Source organism: Salvelinus alpinus, chromosome 9 (genome assembly GCF_045679555.1).
Source record: "Salvelinus alpinus chromosome 9, SLU_Salpinus.1, whole genome shotgun sequence".
NCBI classification, from domain to species: domain Eukaryota; kingdom Metazoa; phylum Chordata; class Actinopteri; order Salmoniformes; family Salmonidae; genus Salvelinus; species Salvelinus alpinus.
The window spans coordinates 51,346,958-51,357,689 of record NC_092094.1 but is presented as its reverse complement, the minus strand read 5'-3'; the positions used below and the strand labels follow the sequence as shown (position 1 = coordinate 51,357,689).

Below are 10,732 nucleotides of genomic sequence, written 5' to 3'. Positions count from 1 at the left end.
TTTTGGGTTATCAGCCAGCCCTGGCTCCGTGGACCCTGAGCCAGACCGAAGATCCTGCGGTGGTTGAGTGGTTCAGGCGCACAGAAGAGGTTTGGAACAAGGCCCACGTGAGGCTCCAGTACGCTGTCTGCTGCAAGAAGGAGCAGGTGGATCGCCAACGCAATGAGGCTCCTGTGTTCCAGCCTGGTGATCGCGTCTGGCTCTCTTCCAGGAACCTCCAACTCTGCCTACCCTGTAAGAAGCTGAGCCCCCAGTTTGTGGGGGCCCAGCTAGGTAACATAGAGTACAGCTCCCCACCAACTACCGGATCTCACCCTCTTTTCATGTTTCCATCCTCAGGCCGGTGGTTCCTGGTCCCCTGGCTGATGCCGTCCCACACGATGCCCTGCCTATGCTGTCAGATCCCTCTTGGACTCCCGATGTTGTGGGGTCGGTTCCTGTACCTGGTGGACTTGGAGGGGTACGGTCCAGACTAGCGGTGTTGGGTTCTGGTGGACTACATTCTAGATCCCAAAATCATCTGAGATTTCCACCTTCGCAGTCCACCTTCCACCTTCGCCGTCTTCGGCGCCGGGGCCGTCGTCCTGGCCAGCGTTGTCCTGCAGCTGGAGCCACGCGTAGGGGCTGGGTGGGTGGGGGGCTACTGTCCCGCTCTGGCACTCAATGTCACCGGTTTACTAACCACCGGTCCTGGCAACCCATCATGAGGCACATCTGGTCTTCATCACTACTCTGATTATTCCCCCTTTATCTAACACTCCCTAGCATCACTCTTCAGGCAGTATTGTTTATGTGTTCACATCCAGGCGCTTTCTTGTTATCATAAAACTCACTACCTCCTTCCTGACTCCCAGCGTCATCGTTACACATAGTGGTAATTAGAAAGCAATTCTGTATCACCAACTCAAAAACCAATAGCTTTGTGAAACATAGCCTTCATCTCTAAAGCCAAAAAACTTTGGTCAGATTTCCAACAAAGTTGAATAAGTGGCTTTTGATTCAGATTCACCAACCGAACATCCACTTCGTAAAACAGTTTGCTCACTCTTTTGATCGAGGAGTTTTCCCCGATTTCTCTTAACCTTTGTACAATGTATGGTTCTTCCTTGAGATCACACACAATTTTTTCAGTTGCCCCTTGGACAGTGGTGGAAAAATAAAAAAATGCTTTCAGAACCCTGGCCAAGGCGTGTTTCAGTCTCGTTGTAAAAAGTTATTGTGCGATCTCCTCAAAGTACTGTATCGCTCAAAATAATAAGCTTCTAGTTTGAACAAGCAAGAATGTCCTCGCTGGCTAGGATGGCCACCTTACACCTTATGCATGATTTCTTTAGCTCGATCGCAATGATATGTTCCAGAATAAGAGCCAACGTTGCCTTGATGATCTTTACAAAGGGGGTGGTGAGACAACTGTCCACATTGTTTTGTAGGTATGTTAGATTCAGAGGTCCTATTTCTGAAGCAATCTGATCGAGCCAGTGGTAGTTCATTTGCAGAAAAGAATCGAGAGTTGCATGTTTTTGGTAAAGGTATAAGTCAGGATAGCCGGTCTCTGCGTTGTCATCCAAGGCCTCACAACACCAGCCACTAGATCCACGGTCTTGGAGGTCACAATGTGGATCATCTTGAGACATACTCCTCAGTCGCTGTAAGCAACTCGTGTCGAATTGTTGTCTTCCCTCTTTCTAACCTGTTCTTCTGGTAGATAGATGCAGGGGCATAGCACGTCAGTGCTACCACCCACAGTCACACTCTAATTGATTTTCAACACCCGACGGGATTAACTCTGATCTGACAGCCTCACACTGTTTCAACCCTTCAATACATTTCTATTCTATTAGGAATATCTTTTGACTGAGACACACAAAACGCATTCTGGAAAACACTCCGTTCACTTGAGTTAAAATCTACCTTGTGTCTCACAAAATTCCTTGCCTTGATTTCATTGAGTAAAATGTAAGCATAGGTTGTGAAGGCATGAAAACACCGCCAATACGACCATCTGAACATTTCCACTCATGCCGCAACGTGTCTGGATGTAGTTGAAGAATTTGTGTCAAACTAGGCATTAGTTTCTTGGGCTCTGACACAGTCATTGCGTCTTCATTATCCGGATGGACCCTCTTGGTGGCCTTAGTAGACTAGACCCCTTGATAGATTTCTCAGGTGTTTTAATCTACATGGTGGGTACTTGACCAAGCTCCATGGCTGTTTGACTGGGTATATCTTGTTTCACTCAGACATGTCTGAACAAATTACCCTACGTTTTGTGACGTGTATATATAGCCAAAGTGGATTAAAAAAAATAAAAAGATCAGAGCATGTTCGGATCAAAGTAATCATATCATGGCGACCCCACAGTTATAACATTTTATAACCAAATTGTATTACCTCCTGCCACGCCCCCTTCATAAATCCTTCCGCTCCACCCCTTTCAACCAAGACACTATGCAGTACAATATTCCCAAGCCAAGACTCATCTGTATTGTGACATATTTGAGGTGTGTGTGTGTGTGTGTGTGTGTGTGTGTGTGTGTGTGTGTGTGTGTGTGTGTGTGTGTGTGTGTGTGTGTGTGTGTGTGTGTGTGTGTGTGTGTGTGTGTGTGTGTGTGTATGTGCGTGCAAGGGAGGGAGGGAGGGAGGGACAGGACGAACACAGTGTGAGTTACATGCCAGTCATTGTCTTGTCTCTCGCTTTCTTTTGCTCGATCTCTTTATTCATCAATCTCATACAATGTTTACCCTGACAACCACAGTGACAGGCAGTAGTGATGAAGATGAAGAAAAAGAAGCTGATGATGACGTGGATGAAGAAGAGCAAAAGGTCCTGAGGTGTTTTCGTGGTTCTGCGACCAGCCTCTGGGAGGAGTCGCGGATGTATTCTTCCATGTTACCGTTTCTCTCAGTTCTGTTATTCCCTCTATCTGTCTTTCTTTCTTTCAATTTGGTCTTTGTTTTTTGTCTTTTTTTTTTTTGTGCCATGAACATGTAACGTCGCCAGTAAGCACCTGAGGCCCGGCCCACAATCCTGCCAGGACTAGCCTGATTAGTGGAACTGGGAGGGGCAAGGGAGAGGAGGTGTAGCAGAGGGGAGAGAAGAGCGGGAAGAGGAGTAGGAAGTAGAACAAGAGGAAGAAGAAGGAGAGGAGGAGTGGAGGAGGAGGGATGAAAGTGGTTCCTGCTCAGTGCTGAATCCTCCTGATGGACTGGATCTGAGGGGTCTGGGCGTGGGAGCCAAACTCACGGTAACACTTGTACTCTCCTCCGTGGCAGTCACACTCCATGATGTACTGGTGGCCACGGTAGCCGGGGAACTGGTAGCACACGAAGCTACAGGGAGAGAAGAGAGCAGGCCAATCAGATACACTGTTACTGTGAGGTGAGTCACAGTGGGCCAATGGAAATGAGGGTGAGGATCAACTTGGCAATAGGACAGCGTAGTGCAGGCAATATAAGTGCAAAAATCACTACAGTAGTATAGTATTAGAGTAGCAGCTTCAAATTTGCAAAGATAGAGGTTGGTCTTTGTGGTAGTGTTGTTGTTGTTGTGGTAGAAGTATAAGTAGCAGTTATTATTAGTAGTAGAGATTGATCTGTGCTAGAAATGTACAGTAGTAGTAGCACGAGTTGTAGAAGCAGTCATTATTAGCAGTAGATATTGGTCCGGGTCGGTAGTGTACAAGTAGTGGTAGTACAAGTAGTAGTAGAGTAGTAGCAGTCGGCGGCAATTGTGTACAGAAGTAGCAGTGGTAGTATATTTAGTGTGAAGTGGCAGTGTCCCTGTCATGGCATTAGTATACTTACGCTCCGCTCTGGATGTGCATGGATCCAACCTCGTTGTTGAACCAGCCCATGGCCTGCAGGGAGGGGTAGTCATCACGCATCTCAAACTGGCGACCAATCATGTTCTCCTTCTCATAGATGGTTATGTGGGACTCCTTGTGGCTCTGATCGAGATGGAGAGAGGGAGATAGATAGAGAAAGGAGGGATGGTGAGAGCGAAGAGCGATAGAGAGATGATGGGATGAAAAGAGAGAGACATTTTAACACACCGTTTACATTCTTACAGTATTTCATATAGTGTTGTTGATAATTGAATATATCATAAGGTTATGCAATGTTATGCAATGCAAATATAATCTGGTAACATTGGCATGGTAATATGATGGGATGTTATGTTCATTATGTAATAAAGTAAAGATATTGCAGGGGGATTTCATGTATTGTAGATACTGTTGATAATGTCGCCATGATAATGTGATGATCTGTGATAATGTGGAGTGACTCACAGCGGAGCAGATGGGTCTGAAGGAGATCATCCTCTCGATGCGGTAGGAGTTGCTGCCGCTGTAGGCCTCGAAACGGGGGTAGTCTCCCTTCTCCAGGACAAACTGCTGGCCACTGAAACTGGAGTGCTCATAACCCACCCAACTAGAGGGAGGGAGAGAAAGGGAGATGGAAAGAGGGAGATAGTGATGGAGGGAGATGGAATGAGAGAGAGGGCGATGTCGGGAGACAAAGGAAGGTAAGGGAGAGGGAGGTAAAAGAGAAAAGAAAGGGAGATAGTGAGATTGAAATCAAGGAAGAAAAGACAGTGATGGATGGAGAGAGAATTGAAAGAAGAGATGAATAAGGAGAGAGAGTGATTAGTTAGTGCCCAATGTAAAAAGTTTTGGGACTACTTACGCTCCACACTCGACCTTCAGGGATCGGATGTTCTCCATGCCACACTCCATGATGTTCTGGCAGCAGGCGGTGAACTCCACACGCTTCCCCTGAAAGTACTCCTGGTCGTACACAGTGATCTTCCATGGGCCCATGGGCATGGGGTTCACAGGTTTGGTCAGAGCCATTATGTCCTTCTGTCTCAGTGCTTGACCTGGAGAGAGAGAGGAGGGAGGGAGACGGGGAGGTGAGTTAAAACAAATAAACATGCAATCATCCATACTGACATTCTTCTCCAAGCATGTCTCTGCACATAGACAATCATCACTGTATAAACACATAGAAGCTCTCACGGACATAGTCTGATATACATATGAACAATTCAGTGAATTCTTGACAAAATGTATTTTTAGGACGCCTACACCAAGAAATCCCACCCTGTCTCGAGGCTCGCAGTGAATGACCCATAGCCTCTGGTCCCCTGACCTGTAGCTACAGAACAACACAGTTCATTGAATCATGAGGTAAAGCCTTAGACGGATGCCCGACCAGCTCTTTTAAACAAACAGAGTGACCTATGCATGATGACCAGTCGTTCCTACCGTTCCACTGAAGCTCCCTGTCATCAGAGCCTCAGCGGTTGTCAGACTATTTTATACCATGATCCACCTAAACTGAAGCCTTTCAAAGAATAATATTGTAATCCTCCAAATAAGATAAAACAAAACTAAATGTATCGTAATACTAACAAGTCTTCAGGAAGAACTCCCAGTCACCACCTGCCAATGGTTCCAGATACATCATTTGGGAAACACTACCCTCTAGTCCCGTTCTAACAGCCCTGCGAAGCTCTATCACACAGACAAATAGAGGTCTATGGGCCGGCTTCCCGGACACAGATCAAGCCTGAAGCCTCACGTCCTGAACTAGAAAACATGGTCAACGGAGAATCTCCGATAAAACAGCTTTATAGTTTTTTTTATTTTTTTAAAGCTATGTGTCAAAGCCCATCAGATCAGACCTATCCAAACAGATACGTCTGTTAGATAACCACGAAGCTATGTGCTAGCAGACCTACCTAAAACGTAAGCTGTGTGTGTCACAGGGTTCCACTGAGCGGTCTGCCAGAGAGGTGTGTGTGTGGGTATATATACATCCCGGGGCCTGGGGCTAGGGGGTCGGCCACACCCGATTCACTGTCAGCACTTTGCTTTGGGATCCATTGTTACTGAGCCTGAACCTGACTGAGGTGGGGTTAACACACATACATATGCATACATGGGCGTACGCAGACACACACACAGAATTAATTAAGGCAGGTCTTTATACCTTAAGAGTGTACATATATGGATTAATTGTGTATTCAGTAAATGGACATGCACACACACACATTTGCTCACAGAGACACACTTACTGTTCACGCAGGAGCACAGACTTACAGACACATACAGTCACACCACTGTAGATACAGATGGGGGGGGGGGGGGGGCAACTCAATATTAGGAAGATGCTGCTAATGTTTGGTATACTCAGTGTATAAAAAATATTATTAACCGGCTAGTTTGGGTCCTGGATGCTGATTGATTGAAACAGCATTTCAGCTGTGTGTATATCAGACAATAGACCATGGGTATGAAACAAATAATACTTGTTTACTGTTCTATTGATGTTGGTAACCAATTTATAATAGCAAAAGTCTTTGCGTCGTGCATAAGAACAGCCCTTAGCCTTGGTATATTGGCCTTTATAAACTGGGTGGTTCGAGCCCTGAATGCTGATTGGCTGACAGCCGTGGTATATCAGACCGTATACCACGGGTATGACAAAACATTTACTTTTACTGCTCTAATTACATTGGTAACCAGTTTATAATAGGAATAATGCACCTTGGGGGTTTGTGGTATATTGGCCAATATACCACGGCTAAGGGCTGTTTTTTGGCACGACGCAACGCGAAGTGCCTGGATACAGCCCTTAGCCGTGGTATATTGGTCAATATACCACACCCCCTCGGGCCTTATTGCTTAAGTACCACTAACTCTTTATTATGATGTTACAGTGTAATATAACTTTACTTACTGTGCATTTTTAGCTCAGTGTAACAGTGTTGGTCAAAAATACACTTTACGGGTCATTTGTGAATGACATAACTGATCAGCATTTTGGGAATAGTAGAAGGACATTTGTTAGGATGAGGGGGCAGTGGTACAATGCCAGGGGGGTAATGAGGGGGCAATATAACCCTGGTCTCTGCCATGGAGGATAGAGTGGTAGTTGGGTAGATCTATGCACTGGTAAAGTCTGGTACAGTTTATTGGTACTGGCTGGTTATTTCTGATCTCTAGTGTGAATGGACCATGATTTAATAAAATATCAGATGTGGGGGTGGTATAAAAGAGCGAGAAAGGAAAAAAGAGAAAGAGAGAGAAAAAGAAGAGCTCTTCTTGCCATGGATACACAGAGAAAAAGAAGAGCTCTTCTTGCCACGGACACAGAGGGAAAAAGAAGAGCTCTTCTTGCCACGGACACAGAGAGAAAAAGAAGAGCTCTTCTTGCCATGGATACAGAGGGAAAAAGAAGAGCTCTTCTTGCCATGGATACAGAGGGGAAAAGAAGAGCACTTCTTGCCATGGATACAGAGAGAAAAAGAAGAGCTCTTCTTGCCATGGATACAGAGGGAAAAAGAAGAGCTCTTCTTGCCATGGATACAGAGAGAAAAAGAAGAGCTCTTCTTGCCATGGATACAGAGAGAAAAAGAAGAGCTCTTCTTGCCAAGGATACAGAGAGAAAAAGAAGAGCTCTTCTTGCCATGGATACAGAGAGAAAAAGAAGAGCTCTTCTTGCCATGGATACAGAGAGAAAAAGAAGAGCTCTTCTTGCCATGGATACAGAGGGGAAAAGAAGAGCTCTTCTTGCCATGGATACAGAGAGAAGAAGAAGAGCTCTTCTTGCCACGGACACAGAGAGAAAAAGAAGAGCTCTTCTTGCCATGGATACAGAGAGAAAAAGAAGAGCTCTTCTTGCCATGGATACAGAGAGAAAAAAGAAGAGCCCTTCTTGCCATGAGAGCCAGAGAGAAAAAGAAGAGCTCTTCTTGCCATGGATACAGAGAGAAAAAGAAGAGCTCTTCTTGCCATGAGAGCCAGAGAGAAAAGGAAGAGCTCGTCTTGCCATGGATACAGAGGGGAAAAGAAGAGCTCTTCTTGCCATGGATACAGAGGGAAAAAGAAGAGCTCTTCTTGCCACGGATACAGAGAGAAAAAGAAGAGCTCTTCTTGCCACGGATACAGAGAGAAAAAGAAGAGCTCTTCTTGCCAAGGATACAGAGAGAAAAAGAAGAGCTCTTCTTGCCATGGATACAGAGAAAAAAAGAAGAGCTCTTCTTGCCAAGGAAACAGAGAGAAATAGATTTGTTCTTCTGGAGAATGTTGCAATTTTTGGATGAGATTCAGAAGAGTTGTTTGTCAATGTTACTCACTGTTCACACAAGCATTGTTAATTTGTTTGTGTTCTAAAGTAGTGTATAGTTAAGTATGTAGCTAATTATTTACATTAGCCATCAATATTTCAGTCGTATACAAGAATCTTCCTAAATTTATTTTGTTTGTGTCTATATGCTTGCGTATGTACACTTGTCTGTCCTAAGTAAATACACTGATGTGCTGAAAGCAGTGACAAACTGTGTCTTGGACTAGTTTCTAGTAAAGCATGCATTTACCAATATGCTGGAGGCAGCGCAATTTTCCATTTCACCTCCTTTTTCCTTTTCTTTTTTACAATCAATCTAAATGAACATGAATTGTGGAGCTGTCATTATTTCCATGTACAGTACGGTGTACTTTTACTGTACACCCATACTTAAGGCAAAGTAGGCACGCTCTGTCTGGTACAATGGGAGATCAGACAGGACAGAGCTATAGTAAAATGCTATAGCCTATTCTAAATCTCTATGGCTCTATGCCTCTCTCCCCTGTATGTCATTCTGCTGCTAAAGCAAACAAGCAGAGATGGGACAAAACAGTATAGCGAGAGACTGGTGGGACTGTAGAATGCATCTAACAGAGGCTACAGCATCCATCCATCCACTCCTCTCACCAAACAATGAACTCGTTGGGAACAGCTTACTGAGGTCAGCACATTGCCCAGACCTCTCTCTCTGTGTGTGTGTGTGTGTGTGTGTGTGTGTGTGTGTGTGTGTGTGTGTGTGTGTGTGTGTGTGTGTGTGTGTGTGTGTTTCTCAGTGAATGTTGGTCTATGCATATGTTTTGGATGTTTTGGTGTGCAGCGGCTTTGTTGCTAGTATGTGTATAAAGCATATCAATGTGTGTGTGTGTGTGTGTGTGTGTCTCTGTGTGAGTGTGTGTGTGCGTCCGTGTGACACCCTTAGCATGTATTCCTCTGTGTGAGTGTGTGTGTGCGTCCGTGTGACACCCTTAGCATGTATTCCTCTGTGTGTGTGTGTGTGTCTGTGAGTGTTTCTGCTGATGTTAGCAGCAGCCCAGAAGTGACAAAGAGACAAGCACTGTCAGCAAGCCTATGGGAGGAGCTCTCTGTGACCATATGTACTCTACCGTATACAGACATCAGCCATTCAACACACACGCAGGCGCACAGACACACACACTCCTTAGACCTGTGCTAAGAAACATAATCATCGTATCAGATGAACATGTACACAGGTTGCTGTTCGTTTAGGATGAATGAATGAATCCTGTTTTGCAACAGATTCTTCTCTTGCTGCAAACATTTTTTTGAGGGGTGAAAAAGCTAAACATAATCCACAAAGAAAAGACTGCTCATAATTCTCCACAATCATAGTCCGCCCTTTTTTTATGCGGTGTTCTCTTTCCGTTGTTGCACCTTTTATGGAAATGTATTCTAGTAAACAAACTCAGCAATGTATTTTTTACAAATGGACTTCAGGAAAAATGTGAAAATGCTCCTTTTCAGCCTTGATGACCAACCAAACCATGACAAACCCATCCTGAAATGTCCACTGTGACTGGCTCTGCGGTAGAGGCAGCTGGCCTCTAGGATGCAGCCTTTCCTCGTGGATGAGTGAGAACTTGTGGAACTGTTGTGACATTTTGGAACAGCTGTGACCTTCCAGAATGTCTGGGATATTCACTGGAAATCTCATGGACTAGACTGTATGTCATTGGCCATACTGACATAGGCCTGTCCGTTTTACCATGTGGTACATTTCAATAACCTAAAGTTGCCATCTCCACATGCACCTACCTTCTCACCGATCTGAAAGAACAGGCCAGCCAGGTGAATGCAAACCTTTTGCAAACCTTTTGGAATTTGCTTTATTGCAGAGGCAAGGCGAAAAGGCCACTTTATTAATACGCAACCTATGACCATATATGAAATTACCCCAAATGATGTATAGACTGCCGTCTAGTCCAGTGACACTACACGGTCTGGTCAGTACAGGGTAGGGTACTAATAGGCTATGGTATCCAATGAAATACTAGTCTCGGAAAGTCAAACCCATTCTCCACAGAGTCGGCAGAAAGTGGATGCTTCTGCTTTTCAAGGGTACAGTATTTTCAACCTAACTTCCATTTCCCCTGAAAAATAGAAGTGGGGACTCCGCTTTGCCATTTTTTTACCCCTGCTACCTGCTACCTGCTACCGAGGCAAGCTGGAATATTGGTACATTGTGTGAGGTAACCAGTATGTCTAGAGAGACAAATTAAATGCTACTAAAGGCAATCAGTGTTGTGGTTCTGACCTATTAGTCAATTGCACCTCCTAATAATGAAACAATCTGGAGAAATTCAGGCTATATAGGTTTATAGGCCGACCCCACATTATTAATATATCTGTTTGGTCCTCTGACAAACCAATAGGCCTAATTGACTTCTCTTGATGGAAATCAGCAGGCAGTATCATTTCAGCTGACATGGCAAAACATTTTTGGAGTGACATCCAAACGGACCATACATAATTGAGAGATAGGGGCAGCGCCCAATAGGGATCAAGTCAAATATTATATCAGATGTCTAAATCCTTGCATTGTTTATAAATGCGACGTCCCCGAGCTGACAAGGTACAAATC

General features: G+C 44.7%; 1 protein-coding gene across 1 annotated transcript; it reads right to left on the bottom strand.

The window, feature by feature from the left end:
• Positions 1-2,676: 2,676 nt before the first annotated feature.
• On the bottom strand, positions 2,677-5,794 carry LOC139530316 (beta-crystallin A3-like). Its single transcript, XM_071326606.1, has 5 exons — positions 5,744-5,794; positions 4,687-4,879; positions 4,290-4,431; positions 3,805-3,947; positions 2,677-3,330 (listed from the first exon to the last, which is right to left on the bottom strand). Exons 2-5 carry the CDS (start codon positions 4,851-4,853, stop codon positions 3,183-3,185), a joined length of 600 nt encoding a protein of 199 aa, XP_071182707.1. The 5' UTR covers positions 4,854-4,879; positions 5,744-5,794; the 3' UTR covers positions 2,677-3,182.
• Positions 5,795-10,732: the final 4,938 nt, after the last annotated feature.

Excerpts from the sequence above, each read along its gene's own strand:
- LOC139530316 (XM_071326606.1), bottom strand. The coding sequence starts at position 4,853 with ATGGCTCTGACCAAACCTGTGAACCCCATGCCCATGGGCCCATGGAAG. Across the intron at positions 4,432-4,686 it reads CTGAAGGTCGAGTGTGGAGC|TTGGGTGGGTTATGAGCACT; the intron begins GTAAGTAGTCCC and ends CCCTCCCTCTAG. Across the intron at positions 3,948-4,289 it reads TCAGACCCATCTGCTCCGCT|AGCCACAAGGAGTCCCACAT; the intron begins GTGAGTCACTCC and ends CATCTCGATCAG.